Source organism: Talpa europaea (assembly GCF_964194135.1).
Source record: "Talpa europaea genome assembly, chromosome: 13".
In the NCBI taxonomy this organism is placed as follows: domain Eukaryota; kingdom Metazoa; phylum Chordata; class Mammalia; order Eulipotyphla; family Talpidae; genus Talpa; species Talpa europaea.
In genome coordinates, this window is record NC_140080.1 from 61,789,491 (window position 1) to 61,810,314 (window position 20,824).

At 41.7% G+C, this 20,824-nt stretch overlaps 2 protein-coding genes across 2 annotated transcripts in view; one reads left to right on the forward strand and one right to left on the reverse strand.

Annotated features, from left to right (window-relative positions):
* Positions 1-5,112: 5,112 nt before the first annotated feature.
* Positions 5,113-16,299, forward strand: CABYR (calcium binding tyrosine phosphorylation regulated; the record flags this gene model as incomplete). Its single annotated transcript, XM_084252687.1, has 4 exons — positions 5,113-5,260; positions 5,354-5,407; positions 12,445-12,789; positions 15,704-16,299. 4 exons carry the CDS (start codon positions 5,113-5,115, stop codon positions 16,297-16,299), a joined length of 1,143 nt encoding a protein of 380 aa, XP_084108813.1.
* A 2,994-nt stretch (positions 16,300-19,293) lies between these two features.
* Positions 19,294-20,824, reverse strand: part of OSBPL1A (oxysterol binding protein like 1A) — a gene marked incomplete at both ends in the record, with an annotated part of 170,242 nt that continues 168,711 nt past the window's right edge. The window contains one exon of the mRNA XM_084252790.1: positions 19,294-19,396. Coding sequence (XP_084108916.1) covers positions 19,294-19,396 — 103 coding nt within the window. The remainder of the gene's footprint in view (positions 19,397-20,824) is intronic.

Consider the following 20,824-nt stretch of genomic DNA (forward strand, 5'->3'; position numbering starts at 1 on the left):
TCTTGTTGCTTTTTAAACATTAGAAAATGGGTTACAATGAAAACTGCTTGTAATCTGATAATCAGGATTATGGTGTTACTTAATGCCTAGCCCAAATATGTTAGGCGGAATGGGTGAAAGAGCAAGGAGTGGGTATTTTTAAAATGAGTCGACATTCCTTTGGTAAATCTAAGCAGAGGTTAAACACAGTACTGGACGACCTGGAACCTGTTACTGACACTGTGATTTGACAGGGCTGTTAAATTGTATCTGAGGTGTTACTGCAAGCCCTAATTACAGAAACGGGAACTTCAGGACTGACGTCAATTCTCTTCCCGCAGGCGAGTGTCTCAAGAGGAAAAGTACTGTTGCCTAAAATCATTCATTCTCTTCATACTTATGTTGTGTACATAGTGGCAGAAATCTTTCTTTGGAAAGATGATTCCAGAGTAACGGATTTGTGGGGAGGAAAGGAGCTTGTGGAAAGGAGTGGCGGTGACAGCAAAATTAAGAACTGTCATAACGCTCTTCCTCCTTCGAAACAAGCGCTTATTTTCGACTGATTGACCACAGGCCGTAGCCTTGACCTACACCCAGACTCCTGGCCCTTCGGAAACATCCAGTTTCCTTCTTGTCCGGGTTTGCCTTCCCCGGAAGAGGCAAAGCACGCCTTCCAGGCGCGGAATTCCAGCCTTTGTCCCTTTCGGCTTCCCATTGGCTGGGGCGAAGGCCCCGCCTACTTCCGTGATCATCCAGAGCCTGCCGTGAGCGGGCGGGTCTTTGTGACGTAAGCCCTGACGACGCCGGAGGGTATAAAGGGACCCCCGGGAGCGCCTTCTCCCTCAGGAGCCGCCGGCAAGGGGGTAGCGAGGAAGCTCCTACGAGTGAAGCGGGAAAGAAGGTGGGGCGAGTCCGGAGAGAAGGCCTTGTGCTGCGGCCCCGGCGGCTTTCAGGCTCAGTGGACGGCGCCTCTAGTGCCTGGCAGGAGTACGGCTGCCCCGGAGTGGGAGGCCCGGGGGCGGAGGCCAGCGCGGCTGTGGCGAGCTCCGGGGGCCGGGCCGCTGCTCCTGCGCCCCGCGCCGCTGCTCCTGCCCCCCGGCCCTAGTCCGCGGCTTGCGGACGCCTTCGCCCTCCCAGTGTACTGCCCTCCCCACCAAACAAAGCAAACCAAACGCCAAGAAAATGAGCCCAGACACAGCGCGGGGACCCGAGACCCCAGCCTGGGTCTTGAGGGCGTGAGGGGTGCGGGCCCGCTCCGTTTCCCGGAGCTCGGAAGCCCCAGAGGCCGCCTCTGCCCGAGGCACGGTTGTCCTTGCGCGTTCCCCGGGCCCCAGAGGGGCCGTGGAAGCTACGGTTAGGCGCGGGGCGGGGCGGTTGTAAAGTGTGTTGGTTTTCGACACGTGTTCTCTGAAGGGGAGATTTGAGGAGACATATTAAGCCGTAACTTTTAGGCAATTCAGCGTCTGTATTTGTGGCTTTAGTCACTGATGTAGTCACGTGTGGTGTCAGTGTTTCCCAACCCACTCAGGCCAGCTCTTTGGGACGGCCTTGTAGGATTCTCTGCATTCCTGATCCTGGGGCACTAGGACCCCGCACCTTCACGAAATGTGGGGGTGGAGGGGCTGGGTTGCAACTGCCCAGGTTGAGGATTAGAACTTGGGGATAACTGCAGGGCAGCTATCCCCATGGTAACACCATCTGCTGCCTGCAGAAATGGTGTTTCCTTTGCTCCATCACAGCTACTGGTAAACCACTTTGAAAACGACCTTTCTATTCTCACTGGGGTTGAAAGGTTGCACTTAAAAAAGTTATACAAAGTATATAATGTATGTATAAGTAAAACGCACACACTCCTTCACCTCTCTACACACACACACACACACACACACACCACTCTACTAGGTATGTATCATACACATAATCGGTATATTGTACTTATAATTTCACGGGGGTAGAAAACACACGTTTGGGTATATAGGCAAGTAGATAACCTATGTGTATCATACATATAATCACTACCTATGTCCCTTTACATTTAGCATTTTGCCCTGTCAACTCTGCACTATTTTAAAGATGGTTTAATATCGTAAAGTGTCTGTTGATGATACACTGAAAGTAAGTCTTCATTAAGGAATTCAATAGACTTAATTATATTCTCAAAGGATCTGCTTTGGTCAACACAGATTCATTTTTCCTGGCCTTTGGGAAGATGAAATGTGTTTTTAAATATTCAGCATTTTGTGATACATTCGTTGCTTTTTATTAGAGATTGTCCCTTGGTATAATTGCTGTAGCTAAACTCGGCCACTTAGCCCCAAGAAACTCGTTACTCTATTTACTGTAGGATTGTTGTTGAGGATATGGTTCATTAGATCACACTATCCTCCTCTTTATGAGGACCCATAGGAGAAATTTCTCCTGGGTCTCCTTGTCCAGAATAGCTGTGATTCTCCAAAGCAACTCATTTTTTATCTCAGAAAACTGAATCTTTTAACCACTGTTATCTATTTTGTGATGGTTGCTTGGTAGCTCAGGAGCTGATTTGATACCTCATTTCTATCAAAGTGAAGAACCTGTGGCTTGTATTGAAATATTAACCTTAATTGCAGCTTCACCATGTTTTTCCTCCCATCCTTTCCCCTTGCCACTGATTTCCTTAAATATTTAATTTTGTTCTTTGTAGATATTTGTAAGCCCTCTCAAATCTTTCTACACACACACACATACACACCCTCTCTCTCCATTCACACACACCCACCTCTTTCTTCACACACACCACCCCCTCACTTCTCTCCATAAACAAACCAAAGAAACAATTTCAGATGGCAATCTCTGTAGCCCTGAGAATCACAGGCTATAATACCATCCTCTTGGTAACACTTAAAATCAGGAAAGTCAAGAGAATCCGGGGAGAGGGAAAAATTAGGGCAGCGGTTAGGGGAGGGTAAGTGGAAAGAAGTGCATACAGTGGTGTGTGTCATAATACAACAAATAACACCTACTTTAATGTTAACAGCAAATTTAAACTAAAAAAATGTATAAAGATGGTCAAATGATGATATATTTAGAAATATTAGAGAAAAGATTCCTGTAGAAACACTGCTTAATAACTTTTGATGAATGTGCAGAAAGCCACGTAGTTTGAAAGGATGCTGTTTGAAAATAGAGAAATATCACTGCATATAATATTGACTGAATTTTACAGAAATAAATGGGTTTTTTGGTTGGCTTTTCATTTTTTTTATAGTTGCTATTATCTCAGATTCCTTGTAGGGCTCTTCCCATCTACTTCTTTAATAGGGTACTTATTCGTTCTTCCATTTAATCTAGTCTGCTTTCATTGCTTTTCCCAGAGTTCTTTAGTTCCTCCATTAATTCTTTGATCTCCTGCATTTCTTTTACTTCCCTCTTTAGGGACTCAATTTCCTTCTTCTGATCTATCACTTTTTTAATCATGGCAATTTTAAATTCTCTTTCTGGAAGGCTCAGAAGTTCTTCCAAGTTGCTGTCGTTGCAATCTGGGGAGTGGTTTTCTTTTTGTGGTGTGCTTTTTTCCTGAGGAGTTGTTAGGTTGCGTGTGGTTCTTCTACTCCCTACTGTCTGTTTTCTAATTTGTGGTATGCATTGGGACGCTGTGTTGCTGGGACTGGCCGGCATCTTGGGTGAGCTTCTCCGCTCCCCTTTAGCTCCTCCAGGGGCCATCTGTCTGTTTCAAGCAGTCTTTACTGAAGAAAGGTCCCTGTTCTAAAATGCCGATGTGGGGACACACTCCCCTGTGCGCTTGGTCTGCCCTGGCGGTGGGTTCCCGCTCCCCCTCTGGGTTTGGACTGCAGGCCAGAAGGGGCCTGGCATGGGATAACTTCCCAGCTGGCCACTGGGTCCTTCAGGAGCCTTCTTCCGGTTTCAAGTCGCTAGGTGGCGCCAGAGATCTCTCCTAGAGCCCTTGGGGAGCTGATTTTTCCACCCCTTGGGACAGGGAACAGAGTGGGAATGGTAGGGTAAACCTCAACGGCTTTGGGGTGCTGTGAATGCCTTGTGCCCCACCGTCGTGGAGAACCCACGCCCCGAATTTCGTGCCCCGTGTCTCAGTTCCAAAGCCCTCAGGTCCAGGACTCGGGCTGTAGCCCAGTTCAGTGTCTGCAAAAATGGAGTCTTTTGCACCCAGCTCCCGTGCCTGGGTGCCTGGTTCCTGATTACTCTGTGAGGGGCTTTCACCTCAGTGAGGGTCCCCACGCGTCTCCCCGCAAGCCTAGGTCACAGGTGCGGGGACCTGGGCAGCCGCGATCCGCGTTTACTTTTCAAGCGCTCCGCTTTTCCGCGCCAGCTTACCGGCAGCCTGGGCTGTGTGCGCATCTCCAGAGTCTCTTTGTTCTTCTCCAATGGTGCCGGGAGCCGTTCGCTCACCGCTGCGGTGAATCCTGCAGGGTTCTCCACAGCTCCCGTTCATGGGGTGTGGTGGCTGCAATAGTTCCTTTCCACTCCCAGTCCCGCTTGCTGCGTAGTTTGTTCTTGTTGGCCGTTTTGGTTTGTTGTTTTCCTCCTCTCTGCCGGTCGGAGAGTGCCGCCTCTGTGGGCGGGGGAGGGGAGCAGGGTTCTGCGCTTCCCTCCCTTCTAGTCCTCTTTTATGGCCACTTTCTTCTTCGGGTAGTTTGCTGGAGTCACCCGTTTATCTTCCGTGTCCCAGTTCTCACTGGGACCTGCCGCTTTTCCTCCCTATTAACTTTTTTTTAATGGGAGATCTTACTCGCAGCGTCTCCTCGCAGCCATGTTGCTCCGCCTCCTCTTCACGTTTTCTTGAATAGATCTACTTCTTTAATATTGTAACAGGGTGGTCCCCAGGAAAGGGGGAGGTTCCCTGCCCCACCCAAGGGAGGGTGGAGCTGAGCAGGAAGAAGAGAAGCTGCAGAAGAAACTGTCCTATAACAATAGGACTAGCTTGCTCATCTTTTTAAACTATCATAAAGATTTATCCCATTTTACTAGAGTAAATGCCTAGAGATTTGAATCAAAACTAAAAATTCTAGTAGATTTGTCCCAAGAAACTGTAGTTAACACATAATAAATGATAACATAATATTTATTTATAAGACTGTTTTTTTCCTCATTATAGTTGAGATTAGACATCCTGCAAAAATGATTTCTTCAAAGCCCAGACTTGTCGTACCTTATGGCCTCAAGACTCTGCTGGAGGGAGTTAGCAGAGCTGTTCTCAAAACCAATCCACCAAACATCACCCAGTTTGCAGCAGTTTATTTTAAAGAACTTATTGTGTTTAGAGAAGGTTTGTTATCCCTTTAGATTATTTATTTGTTGTTTTAAAAAGAATTTTAATTGGGAATTTTATGTATCTGATTTCCTGTATTTACTTCTTCAGGGAATAATACTCTGGACATAAAAGATCTGGTTAAACAATTTCATCAGATTAAAAGTAAGTACTCTAAGTGGTATTAGATTTTTAGGAATGCTAATTATAAATTATATCATTACTAATACATTCAAACATAAAAATGATGCCTACAAATATTTTTTTAAAAAATCACATTGATGTTTAAATCACATTTATGCTTTACTCATTATTAATCAGTTTTTAAAAATCTAGAGACTGATATTTTGAGGAATTCCAAGTCTTAAAAAAGGAGAAAAAAAAAAGGACATTCATGTTTTGCAAACCATTTGGTAGAACTGTGTGCGCAAACTGGTGCAAACCTTTCCAATATGCTCTGTCTTTAGAGAACTACAGTGAACCTTAAGAGAATTGAATTTCATAGAAATAAAGAATCAAGCTATACTGAGATACATTACTTACAAGAATTATATAAGCAGTGTTCTTGGAAGAGTTTTTATGAAGAAAAGTTTAAGCATCTTCCTCTCCCCATCCCCAACGATTGTTTAGCTGCTGTCCAGGTCTTAGGGCAGGGAATTAATTAGGTGTCACCATCTATTTTGTTCCGGAGACTTTGTCTATTATGGAGAATTTCTTTCATGGCCTATCTCTATGACACAAGGCTGTCATTTATGTAAAAGTTACCTTTCACACATAAATGCCTGCATTATGTGAAACTGAGTTGATAGAGAAGCAATGAAAAAGGTTAGAGGGGAGAAATGAGAAAAGGAAAATTTGCATGATGAAAAGTTGGAAGGATCACTGTTAAGTAAAAGAAGATACAATGGTCAGATCCCAAGCACAGTTACATGTCTAAAAATGGTAAGAATAAGCTTTTGACAGAATTTTGAGGAGAAAATAGAGACTCGTGGCCAATGTGCAAAAGAAATATTTCTTGTTGCATTCACCAATGTTTTGGAATGATCACAGAGAAAGAAAAGGAAAGATCAGTGAGCTTTCATACTGTCTCTCTGGCAATGTTAATAAATAACATAGCCCAGATAGGAAGACATCAGGAGTAGGACCTAGGAAAATGTAAAAATCTTGAGGGTTGGATCTGCAGTGAAAAAGCCACCCCAAACAGAAAGCCACATTAGGACTAGCAAGAGCCAGCATTTGCAGGGGCAGGAGTGTGAGCAGCCCTGGCTCAGGCATATTTTATTATGTAGTCTGGCTGCTTTCCTGCAGGGCCTTGATGGCATTCTCAGCTCATCGTGGGAAACAAGTCTGGGATTTGCTTTCTACCAGGAGAATATATAGTCAAGGGCAGGAACTTTGCCCTCCTGTGAGCCTGGTTTCCCAGCAGTTGGAGTTGTTAGGGCCTTTGTATGTACTTGCATCACTCTTCTGGGGGCTCGGTTTGAGAGGGCTGGGAGTGTGTGTGCAGGCTTTCTATGTTTGAGAATGGTGATAAAGGCAGTGAATCTTTATGATAGAAGATAACTAGCTGGTAGCTTTTGAGATTGTTTACTGGAGAATTTAGACAGCACTCAATTTAGCAAGTGACTAAACTAATGTCAATTTGGAACTAGCTAGGTTAATGTCTTTCAATCTCAGGGTTCAAAATTCACATAGCGAACTAATGAGGCAGTCTGAAGGGGAGTTTTGAAGGAGAGGAAGTACTGCTGCTGTTTTTCGCTAGTAACTATAGGCATCAAGAAAATGGGCAAAGGGCCTTCCTGTTGGTGCAAAGGGTTAAGCACCGCACTATGAAGCAATCCACAGCCTCTGAAGCACAAGTTCCATCCCCGACTGGCCGGGGAGAAACCCACATGGTGCAGCAGACCTCTCCTGTCTCGCCTGCTGCTCCCCTCAGCAGTGTATTTCAGTCAGTCTGCCTGTTCCCCACTCTGCCTCTGGTGAGTCCTGTCACCCTCTGCATTGCTGGCCCCAGCTCTTGCATGAGTAAATAAATAAATCTTTAATAAAAAAAAAAGAAAGAAAATGTACATAGCATGGAGATAATCCTAAAAGTAAACTCACAGTTTGACTGTAGAAATATATTGCTATTTAGGAATGGAATAGAAAGGAACATTACTTGTTCTAGTTTACCAGGGTGATGGGAACATAGCATGAAGGTGTGTCTAGACATAGAGTTTAGTGTCACTAATATCAACTTGATTCATTTGTCTTTCTGTCTTTTGTTATCATAAATGCCTAAATGTTTTTTTTTTAATTAAAGATTTATTTATTTATTTATTTATTTATTTATTTATACAAGCACTGGATACAGTCAGAAGCGCGGGAGGGTGAGAGAATTCACCAGAGCCAGAGCAGGGAACAGAACTGGCAGACTGACAAAATACACTGCTGAGGGGAACAGCGGGCACAGCAGAAGAGGTCTGCACACCATGTGGAACCTTCACTGGTGGCCGGGGATGGAACCGACGCTGCAGAAGCTGTGGGCAGCTTTGCAGCCAGGGGAGGCGCCATTTCTTAATGGACAAACAGTATCCATTAACTTAGGTCCTATCACAAAGTCTGCATGAGTCTACCTATATCCAGAAAAGCATCACCCTGGGCTAAAGAGGGACTATCTGGGGATATACACACACTATAAGGCTCCCACTTGGTAGGGCATTTCCTCTCCCAAGTGACATCCTCCTGCCTTCTGAATACTTTAATTCCCCAGCTGCTGTTCCTGTGGGAGCGCTGGGTAAATTTGGCTGCAAGATAGTTCAGCTCTCTACAATAAAAGTATAGGTATAACAGGTGGTATCTTCTCTTTCCTCTAAGTAGAACTTCCCTTACATAGATCCCAGTTTTAAATACAGATGGTAGCATCTACAATAACCTACATATTCTGTCTGTTGGACCCAAGGACTGAGGCTCACTCAGGCTTTCAATAATTTAAATATGGGGAAATGAACCATTCTTAGGGACTAAGTCAGTTGTTCCTTATTCTAGTAAGGCTAGATTCAGTCTAAAGATAGCACCAGTTATTAGAACTTGGTGATGTGGGCAAGAGCTAGCTGCCATTGGTAGTACTCATCTCCTGGACATCAAGAGAAAGATGTGTTTCATAAAAATGCTCACAAGAATGCTGTAACTCTAAAGTTATTTCCCAAATGGCTAGTTTGCTGCCTAGTGGCATTACTACTGAGCTGCCCACATGCATGGAAAGCAAGGGGATAAGTATATCCTTGTACATATCATTTGTTTTGAACACTCTGGGATTTTTTTTTTCTAAAACAAGTCCTGTTTTTGTAGGTCTCACCATAGTGTCAGTAGTGTTTATCAATATCCCCAGTACCTTTAAAATCTCATGCAGTCAGGTAGTGAGGAGGGAAGAAGAAGAAAAATTTAACTTTTCTCACTTCTCTGTTATCTCTCATCATTTCTCCAACTTTCTAGATCCTAGGATCTAGATTTCCCTGGTGCTATGGAGGCCTTTCACCCACATGTGCTATGGAAGCATTTCACCCACATGTACCTATTTCCAAAGCAGATCATGCTATGGAAACTCTTTCTTGAATCCTTTCTTTTCCTAAAATTTTATTAATCAGATCTCACTATCACATGAATCAGTGAAAGTTGCCATACTTCTCAATCTTCTCATAAGAATTCATTAATCCAAATGAATCATTAATTCAGGGGATAGTATGAATTCAGATGATATTTTCAGGCCAAAGAGTTAGGATACATCTTAATTTCTACCTTTTAGTATATGCTAGAAAAAGGAGGGAATGGACTTTATGGAGTAATATGTTGTCCTAGGCACTCAAAATATATTTTGTCAGTTATGACAACTTTATAATTTTATCATAGGTGATGTTACTGCAATTTTACTCGAACAATATGCTTAGGAGTGATTAAAAACTCCAAGGCTTCCAAATTTTAATTGATAGGGCTAGGATCTATACCTAGCTCCTCTGAGTAGCAGGATTCATGCTCTTTCCATGCTAAAGTCACATTCTATAGGATCTTTCTGGAGAAACCTTAAATTCTTGAATTCAGAGTTAAAGAGGAATTACAACTGTCTTTCCCATAATATCCCATTATTTTACTTCTCCCTGCTGTCACCTTCTCGTGTGGAACCTGAAGCCCAGATTGTGCTAATTCTCATCTCTTCACTGCTCAGTGAAGAGAGCAGTGCTTTCTCCTGCGGAGTGGCAAATGGGATCTCAACACCACTGTCACTTTTCATCTTCCTAAGCCTAATTGAGTCCAGTTCCCAGTATCAGCCCTATCTTGGCTTTCATCAGTGGCAAGAACCAGCCACCTCTTTTGAAGAGTCAAGAAGGCCTACCCCATCTGGATTCCCAAGTGAATGACTGCAAATCTTTTTAACTAACCCTGGACATCATTAGCTGGGCCACCTAAAAGTAATTACTGTCAGGAACTCCTGCTAACCTGGAGTCGAGCTTCATTTCCTATTACATGTATCTTTAAATCTCATCTTGAATTATTTACTCATATACTCTTAATAAATGTTGCCTTTATTTCTCACACCAAATTCTATTTTTATGTCTTTTATTGTTGGTTAAACATACTTGTGGCTATCCACTCTTATTAAACATACAGGGCATATAGCTACTTCAGGCTTATGCATACTAAATTTCATGAGGGACTAGTGCTATTATTCTCTACTTTCCTGAGGTTTTTTTTTAAGCAAGCCATACTGATTCCCTAAACAGAGATGGGTATTATGCATTTATCTAGGCAGGGTGGGGATTAATTTGTACCAAAGTGAGCATTTCATTAAGTTTTAAAAAGGTTTATAAGAAAGCTGCCAAAATCCTGTCATGTAAGCAATGAATCAGATAGGTCCCAGGATTGCAATAATCCCTTGACACCTCTCATGGTAAATAAATCATTGGTTGGGGGATTTCATATCATCTGGGGGAAATAGTTAGAGAGGCCTTGAACTGGGGGGGGGTGTGGGGTAGGTTTATCTAGTCAGGGGTTGGGTTTGGCTTTTGTTAAGCCTAATTTTACCTTCACTGCTCTATAGGCCTCAAATTTTTCTAGCAGTGGGCTGCTAAGGTGGGTCTAGGATGCCAAGGGTGTTTCCCTCTAGTTTTGAACCTTCCCCACCAGCCTGGCCTCAAAGGACATTTCTCTCTACACTTTTGCCCCCTCACCTAAAGGCTACTTAGTGTTAGGCTGGTGTTTGGGTCAGGGCTGTCTCTGCCCTTCTAGACCTGCCTCTGGACTAGGTTGGCCCTGTGCATCTGGGTCTTGGGGTGGAGCTATCCTACTTTTCCTGCTGGTCAGCCACTCTGCCTTGTGTCTGGTCAGTCCTGAGCCAGTGGTTCCTGCTTCATCCCCAGTGGTCGGAGACCTCTGACTGGTGTTGCTATGTGATGTCTCACTCTGAGTTTCTACCCCGCTTCCATCTTTCATGTGAGGCCCGCAGAAAAATGCTTGTGAGGGAGCAACATTCCTGTGTGTTTGGACTCACAGTCTAGGTCGGATGGACATCCTAGCCCCATTTGGCCTTTACCAGAATGTTTAGATTTTAACTGATGTCTTTCCAGCAAGGATGGCAGAGGCCTCCCCTTACCGAGCTGCTACAGAGAATTCTTGTGACTCTTCTCTCCATGAGGGGCTAGTTCCTCTTTGAAAATCAGGTTACTTGATTACCTTGTGACCTCAGCTCTCTGATGATGCAAGAAAATGATGATTTTGTGGATTATCTTCATTTGTTATGTGATTCCTCCCCCCACCTCCCGCCCAGCTTTCTCTACCCTAAGTATAAAGCCAGGCTTTTCTAAATAAACCTTTCTTTATTCCTTACAGATAGAGTATTTTCCTCCTGAACTTCTATAGCTCTTTTTTAGGACCACTATTAGGTACTTTTTTTACCTATAACATATATATCTAGTTCACCCCCACTATCGAACATAAACTTTATGAGGTCCTAATAATCTTTATGTCCTCAACAGTGACTGCCCAGGACAGTGTCTCAAACACAGCACAAGAACTCCAGTGTATTGGCATCTTACTTGAATTTACAAGAAATCAGCCATTGCACAGAGAGATACCATAGAGAAATATTCTTTGATAAACAACTGAGCCTGTGAACACGTCTCCAAAATTTTGACTTGAACCAAACACATTCTTGCAAAGCAATTTCTACTTTTCCTGCAGATTTCATTATATTAGGGAAATGTTTTCCTGAGAGAAAATCCTCAGTAAACGGATGTGAAAACTTGTGATGGGTAACGACTAAGGCGATTAGACAGGTGTGAGGGTGACAAGCAGAATGCAGAGTCCAGTACATGACTCTACAGTAATTTCCCAGCACTAAGAGTTTCTGTGCGTCATTAGCTGTCTTGACTTTCCAAACCAGGAGTCACTGATTTCACACTGCGGTTCCAGAGATCTCTTTCTGCTTTCACTGCATTATCATACCTCTCTCGGCGGGTGCTACCACTGTTAGGTTATCTGGCATTTCCTAATGTAAAAATATCCTGTAGTCCCCTAGTTTTCCAATTCATTAAATTAAACTTTGTATACCAATTTTCTTAAATTGAGCAATCCCTTCATTAATATAACAGGATTTGTTTCACTACTAAGTTGTTCTAACACTAGTTGGATTGGATAATCTATTGCACAGATTGAAATCTTCCCCTACCTGCTCCCTTAGTTTTGTGTGTTTGGATTAGGAGTTTTCTCTATGGAGGTTTTCAGCTTCCTTGTTTCTAGACCGAGTTATGATCTGTGCTGATCAGCTGAAGATGGTATCTGATTGTCAGATGTCACTACTTAGAGTTACTAAGGAAATGAGCTGAGTCTTGAATAAACCTAAGGACAGGAAAGTTTTATTACCCACACTAAATCAAAGGTGCTAGAAAATAAAGCAGAACAGGCAGTCCGTGACTTACAATGGCTTGACTTAAAATTTTTTGGCTTTTAAGATGGTGTGAAAGCAATCCATTCAGTACAACCTGTAATATAGTATTGTCTAGTTACATTGGGTGGTAGCAGCGAGCTGCAGCTCCCAGTCTGTTTTTTTGACTCTCGATATATTTAACTTATGATGAGTTTTTCGAGATGTGTATTCAACCTATTACTGCTTTTTTAAAAAATTCTTTTTTGGAGGAATATATGCTTATTAACCCATCTGGCTCTTTTAGTAGAGAGGTGGGCAGAAGGAACGACACAAGAGAAGAAATCAGAATATGTGAAAGAATCAGAAGGAACGTCTACAGTTTCCCAAGAACCTACACGAATGGAAAAATCCACATACACAGAGGAGGACAATATAACTGGACCAATATTGAGCAACAAAACCACTCAGTTCCCATCAGTTCATTCTGAGTTCTCAGCATCTGAGGAGACAATTGAAGCAGTTCGTGGTCCTTCAAAATCTTCCACCCCTAAGGAGTCCACCCCACCCTCATCACCACCTCCAGCAGCTGTTTCACCAGAGTTTGCCTATGTCCCAGCTGACCCAGCTCAGTTTGCTGCTCAGATGTTAGGTAACGTTTCATCTATTCATTCTAATCAGTCTGAAATTTTAATGGTGGATGTGGCAACAAGTATGCCTACTGTTTCGGAGGAGGTGCTGAGCCAAGCATCTGTTTATGTAGATGTGGGTTCTAAACCTAAAGACAGTGAACTATCAACGGCTTTCTCGTCCCCCTTGCAGGATGAACAAGAACCTCCTGCTTATGATCACGCTCCTAAGGTCTCTTTGCAGGCTGATGTTGAGGTTACATCAACTGTTCATATATCATCTATCTATAAAGATGAGCCTGTGACTGAAGGAGTTGTTTATGTCCAGCAGATACCAGGACAAATAGATAGCCCTTCTGCTGCTGTTTCGGGTCCTAACGAAAATGGGCAATCACCAATTAGCTCCAAACCTGTATCAGGCAAAAAAGCCTCAGTCATATCTGAAAAATCTGTAGGTTCTACAATAATTTCACAGGAGAGTGTGCAGGAGGAGGAAATAGCAAGAGTTATGCTCACTGACATCTCTCAAGGTCAGCCTGCACAACTCCTGGATGCAGGAGGCTCTGAGAAATCTGTGCAACTTGAAATGGATATGGCCATAGGCCCTGACTATACTGGGCAGGAGGAGTCATGGCAATTCTCTGCACCCCAGGAGATGGAGGCCAGTCCTGTGCTCTCTGAGGAGGCTGCAGAAGCAGCATACTCAGGTGCATCTATAAGATCATCTAGTGGCCCCACCCCTCCTGTTCCAGAAGGTCTTTCTGATCCAGAATTCGAACCAGATGAGGAAGAAGCACCTGAACAAGGTTTGATGGAGCCAGGTAAGAAAATTAAATGCTTACAAAAATTAAAAATTACATTTCAGTTGACATCTGTGTTTCGGGTAACCATCTAGGTAGGCTCCCTGCATGTAGGTTGGTCAAGTCTTTAAGTTTCGAAAATGCCAAACCTATTTAAAGGTGTTGTTGTATTTAAGATTTTACTCTTATGAGATGAGTGATTTTAAAGTGACATCACCCAAACTTGACCTGTTTGGTCACTGAGCAATCTTGTTATTGTTAGACATACTGTACAGTGAAACATTAAAGCCTATTGTCAGCTATAAAATATATGTATGTGATCTGAATATTCCAGTTGGAAGGGTGTTGGTTTGAAATTTCTCACTTGTGATTGTAAAATCAAACTACAGCAACACATTTACATAGGCTGTGGCATTACAAAAATGAAAGAAATGGTGGTGTGTTTGACTCTGCTTTCGCACTGAGTCAGGAGAGCTCTGTAACTAGGTCTGGGGAGCTGGATCAAGCACTAATTTCTTGCTAGGGCGCTTCCTGCAGCTGAGGGAGCAGCTTCATAGCTGGATGGAGAGGGCAGGGCAGGTTGAAGTTCTGTCACACAGGGCAGCAGGTCGGTAGCAGCAGCAGAAAGGACAGGCAGGCACTTGAAGAATGATGGACACAGCTCTGATGACTGGCTTCTCTCCACCAGGTGCCCTGCCCAGTGCCCAAATCAAGTTGCCTTCTCGGCTGCTGAGTATTGTCAGTGCTTTCCTGTGATGCAGACAGATCTGACCTCCCTCTCAATCTAATTATGGCATTTGGTCTGCTCCTCTCCTGCCCTAGTCTGGTCAAGCACAGGGGTCCGTCTCTTTTTAGAGATGGATGGGACATGCATGAGCCAACCTCCCTCATTCCTTTTACAGGAACTCTCTCCGCTTTGACTCTTACCAGAGCCAAAATGGTAAAGAGTCACCAAAGCAGGTGTTTAGAGATGAAATTCTGTCTGGCAGTGTGATGGGGATTCTGCACAGCTGAAAGGCCTCGAGGGCAGTGCTGAAGTACAGCCTGTGGGACTGGCATTATGTTTGTGGCTGAAGCAGCACTTCTACACTAAGTCACTCTTCTCAAGTACTCAAATAGCCTTTTAGTGCTTCAGAAAGTTAAAACAAAAACTGAGACTGTTATCAAACTCTCTCTACAAAACCAAAGACCTGGCTTAGGCTGATTTTATAATGAGCTTTTAAAGAAAAATAATTGAAAGTTATCTGAAGCTACTGAAAACACAGCATTTTAATCATGTGCATAGTGTTATTTTCTGAGGGAGAAAGTCTGTAGATGGCCCAAGATGTGCAGCCCCTCCATCAGGAACCTTTTCTGTACCATCCCATCTTCCAGGACTCAGTTCTACGGGAGAGTACTGTCTTCATTAGGCAAATCAAACTCGACATTATAGGTTTCTTGGTGTGGGTAGATGGATGGCACCCCTAGACCTTCTTTTTTCCTTAAAGGAATCCTGTGAGACCAACTAGACTTTTACTGCTGCTTAGGACCGATCATTTTAAGCCCTGCCTAAAAGGATTGCTTTCTGGGGATCTCAAATTATGTAATGTTTTGCATGTGGTGCAAGTAATAGGGAGATAATGGTGCTTATGAATGGCCACTTGGCTTATAAATAGCTATTTTTGATTATGTGATCAAAAGATGACACCCAGTGCAGACTTCTCTAATAAAGAAAATCACTATGCAGATGCATTAAAGCTTTTTCAGTGGCTGGCACACACTTCAACTGATTGTTGGGAGGGTAAAGCCGGAAGTGTTGATTGTCCATTCTCTCTCTGAGGACCCGATAGAAGCCATGTCTGAAGCCTGAGTACCTAGAAACAGCTACTTAGAATGAGAATGCTGCTTCTGCCACAACTTGAGTGTCCCCGCCGCTTGCTGTCACAACAGTGTCCTCACCCTCCCACTGTAGAGAATCTTTCACATTACCAAACACAATTTACGTAGCCCTCTCTATAGCATGCTTTATCGCACATATTACTACAGCTGTTTGTTTATATGTAAAAGATGTTTACAAAGACATTTCTGTGCATAGCGCCTGATACAGAGACCAAACCTTTAATGCCTGCAAACTTTTTTTTTTTTTTTTTTTTTTTAGCAATAGCAGCAAGCGAAGCAGGACAACCACCACCATATTCTAACATGTGGACCCTTTATTGTCTAACTGATATGAATCAACAAAGTCGCCCATCACCGCCACCTGCACCTGGGCCTTTTCCCCAGGCAACCCTCTATTTATCTAATCCTAAGGATCCACAGTTTCTGCAGCCTCCACCGAAAGTTACTTCTCCAACTTATGTGATGATGGATGACAGCAAGAAGACCAGTGCCCCACCTTTTATTTTAGTAGGCTCAAATGTTCAGGAAGCACATGATTGGAAACCTCTTCCTGGACATGCTGTTGTTTCCCAAGCAGATGCCTTGAAGAGATATGCTGCAGTACAAGTACCCATTGCTGTTCCTGCAGATCAGAAATTCCAGAAACAGACCCCAAATCCCCAGAATGCTAGTCCTCCAAGTGGACAAGATGTCCCCAGACCACAAAGTCCAGTTTTTCTTTCTGTTGCTTTCCCAGTAGAAGATGTAGCCAAAAAAGGTTCAGGATCTGGTGACAAACGTACTCCCTTTGGAAGTTACGGTATTGCTGGAGAAATTACCGTAACTAGTGCCCATGTTCGCAGAGCAGAAAGTTAAAAAGGGTAGGTAAATTTTCCTACCATATATGTGGGACTAACAGACCTGAGTTTTCAGGATTTTGATGTTGACCTGGAGATTGGATATGTTTAAAAACTGTAAGATCCGCAGTAAGTTGGGGGGATACTCAATCTGATGTGGCTATTGTCTCCCACTTCCTTACCACCAATTATTAAATGCACATGCCGTGCACTGTACCATAAGTCACACCAAGGACACGGTGTCTAGAACACGAGCCAACCAGTCCATGAACTCAAGCACTTTTGCATACTTGGTTCTGTGTCTGGTCCTATGAAAAAATGGTAAAAGGGGATTTTTTTTTTTAATTTCATATGGGGAACGTAATCTTTATAAGGCAGGGGCACAGACAAATATGAGATCTGGGAAGAAATGGTGAACAAGGTAATAAGAGATTATACATGAAGTACCCAACCGATGGTAATAAGTTTGATCCCTCCTAAGAGTGAATATTTACAGAAGAATGAACCGATTAAAAACACATTAACAGATATCAGGCAGTTTCACTCCATTTAAAAATATTCCATTCAGCCAGTACTTAATGCCATGTCCTGTGCTAGTCTTTCTCCCACGAGTGTATAGCAGTGTGCAAAACAAAACCCCACACCTTAGTGTGGATGAGGGGGAAAGACGGACCAGAAAGTAGGTTACAATAAGAAAAGCATGAAGGAAAAAAGGTACTGATGCAGACCCTCCTTTACGAGAAAAGGGTATTCGGGCTCAGATATAAAGTGATACCAGAGTATAAGACAGACTCATCCTCAAAAAGAGTCCTCAGCACCCCAGGCAGGAAAAAGCACAGGGGGTGATGTGGGACATGCAAGTAAGCCAGACAGGCCGGCCAGGAGAGAAGGAACACAGATGGCGGAAAGGGGACTTAACTACATGGATTCAGAGTCCCGGCATACTAAAAATAGCTGAACTTAAAGTTCAATAGGAAGTCAGAAGAATAACATCCCAGTGCTTGCCATACAGAAAAGGATTAGAAGTCAGCAGGAGGTCAACAGAGGAGGCAGGGAAGATAAAATTAACAATGCCAGTGTTACACCAACAGATTCAGTTAAAACTTTTGTGATTATTTCAATCTGAACTGATGGATTAAAGCTACATTTCATTCAAAGAAAGTTAACTACTACAGTTACTATATTTAAGGGAAGCAATTCAGTTCTCAAACTCTCTTCGGGCTATGTACAGTTCACCCCCTTTGTAGACTTTTAGTAGCACTGTCAAAATGGCTATTTCCGCATGAAATATTTTAGTGCAAATGCACAGGTAACTGATGAGAACAGAAAAAGAGGCTAGACCTTGTTTCTGATCTATTCTTCTCACCTGTTGATTTCATGATTTTATTTAAACAATTCACTGTTTGTATTATTCCGACAGATGCCCCAGATGACTCTGTTTGAGAAGACGTTCAAGGTGGAGTTGGCCACCAGGCGTAAAGTATCAATAAACTTCATGCAAGCATAAAACCCTGTATTTTTACTTATTTTGTAATTGAGGAGGTATACAAACAATTAAACACAAAAGGCCTTAAGTTTTTTCAGACTTGTCATGCAATAGCATTTTCCAACTCTCTATACATAGTAAAACTAAAAAATTAACTGTTCCCATGCCAGTCTTCAAATCACAAGTTTTCGAGGCAGATGTTCCCACTTGATTATTTGGCATTCACACTAAACAGAGTAGCACCTCACTACAATAATAAGCACCTTACTAAGTGCTAACTGCCTACTTAACACAGGTTAAGTAGCTGGTTAGCTCTTTGGCCCTAGAGACAGTGGCACCCCACAAATTTCTTTGTAAGGACACTTGGTAATTTAGGGTAGTATCAAGTGGCAACATTAGTCTGTTTGAAAGTTTAAAAGAAACCACACTTTCTGGGAATATTCTAAAGCCTTTATTTAGCATTGGATTACTTAATTACAACACTTCTTAACTTTAAGACAGCAATTAAAATAATTTACTGGCAGCTACTTAAGGACCCTCGGGGCACTATATCTCAGTCTGTGGTTGGGTGGATAAATATAAGATTAATATACCCCGATTAAAGGGGCAATGCTAGTACTGTACAGTAGGTCTCCATACATATTTTAAGTACAAGGAGCCTTGCTAACTTGAAATGCACAAGACTTCCTTTGATATAGTTTGATACTTATAATACATATATGAGTGCAACTTAATTTCTCTGGTGGTATTTGCTGTTGAAAGTTGAAGCATTTAAAAGGGTATTTCATTATGTAACAATGGCGATTAAAATCTATTTCTAGGGCATTTTTGTAAATCACTAGATTTCATACATATTTTCAATTCAAATGTACAATTTACCTTTTAGTTCTAATGACACTGATTATACAAAATTGTAAACTCAGAGCGGTAAATAAGCAAATAAAATACCTTTTCCAGTTTAATTCTTCAGAGTTTTCAAATCAGGAATACTTATTCTGAATAGTGACACAATTTTTCCTTTTTGGAGGTGGGAAGTGGTAAAGTTGAGAGGATTAGTATAAACAGAAGCTGTCTTATCATTGTAGCCTTCTCTACATTTTAGCACATAAAACACTATATAGAATTCTAAACATTTCAAAGTTACATCTAAAACATTCAAGCATTACAGCATAAAAATATTTAAAATAACTTGATTCGGAATCACTAATTTCATAAAGCTAATGTTACATTTAGGTATAAACCTTCAGTAAATATGGCAATAGCAACCATAAAAAGCATATTCATCGGCAGTTTCTCTTACTACTATATAAAATAGTATTCCCAAGTATATTTGGATAGTAAAATTATCCACTTTTCCCTAAGACTTTCATCACCAAATTCACCTTTTGTCCTACTTTTGTTGGTTGAAATGCAAGTTATTCATGAGTGATTTTTCATTTTTGAAAAGATGAATAGAAACCAAGGAGAAAAAATTTAAAACATAGTTTAAGACTTATTTATAGATTAAAGCCCTGACTAGTCTGTATTTTAGTAAATGTCAGGCAAATTGAAGTAGTTTCTGTCCCAATAGTTGCCAGAGTAAAGCCAGTCCTGGGCTCCACTGTAGGGATTAGGACCTTGATGGAACCACCTGTTGAAAGAGAAATGACAAGATTAATGGGGACAATCTGAAATCACAACTTTTTACTGCTTTACTAGCTCACAGCATTTCCCTACTGCAGCAATTCACTTCATTTTCTGAGTATGGGGTTTTCAAAGAGACTTGGGAGAAGTGATACTGATTTTAGGAGTTTGATGTAACCTTCCAAAAGGTATAATGATACCGCACAAAAAAAATATGGATTTCCACAATACTTAGCAATAGCACTTTCACAGAAGATCTTTTGTCTAGTAGGCTTAGAAAATATATTTCTCCATTTTATTCTCTAGTCCCATTCTTTAACTTCCGTTAAAAGGCATTCTTTAACACAGTTAGGAATTAGGACAAGAGAGTTAACTTTTTACAACGTACCTACAGTAATGTGGAAAAAACTTGGCTCAGAGTAAATAAATGTCCCTTCCCCAAACTCTTAAAACTCCAGAGAAGGTGAATAGCTTGTCCAAGCAAGTAATATCAAATTAAAACTTTATTTAATAGTTTGATTTTAAAGACTATCCCTGTTCAAATATACTACACTAGAAGATAAATATAGCATGATCCATAATCTACTAAAATTATTCCAAATCTTCTTGGATCTCATTTTTTCCCCATGCTAATATGGATTTTTTTAAATTACATCTAGTTTTTAACATCTTAATCCATCTAATTCTGGAAAATGCTGCCCTAATCATCATCTTGCCCTTTAAAAAACATGCCACCCATTTCCAATAGCCATAGCTTGCTTTAGGATAATTAAAATATTGCTTAAAAGGTTCATCCATTTGTGTGACATTTTCTAAATATGATTTCATTTTCAGATTAACATTTATGGAAAAAGTTTTCAATGCCTGTCATTCTTTCCAGAGTAAATTGCTTCTAAAAATATTTAAACAAACCTAACCTTACTTGTTAAATCCCAATGTTCTTATTATCACTAGAGTAGCACTAAAAACTGTAAGAGAGAAAATATACTTTCAGATTGGACAATTCCTTAAAAGTATTATAAATGTGCACTACTCCAAATTTTCTAGAATATTATATAATTTCTTAATTTGGCTTTTAGGGCTTTTCCCTAATTAGAAAATTTAAGTCTACTTGAAATGATTAAGAGGTAGTATTCAGAGTTAGAAAACCAAACAAGAAATAAATTAAGGAACTAAATATTTGGTCAAGGTCACAAAATTTTTGTCTAATACGAAGTATGTAGTTATACTCCTTTGGGTCTCAAAAGTCCAAGCAGTAAAATCACCTCTGTAGTCAGGCTTAGCAAAGTCAACCACATCAGAAAAACAGGCAAATCAAAACCAAGGTCATCAAAAGTTATATTAAATATTAACCAAGCCTCAGGCCCTGTGGCATAGGATTTCTTCCATATAAAATGGAGAGCAGGGAAAAGCCAAAGTTGCCAGGAGACATTTC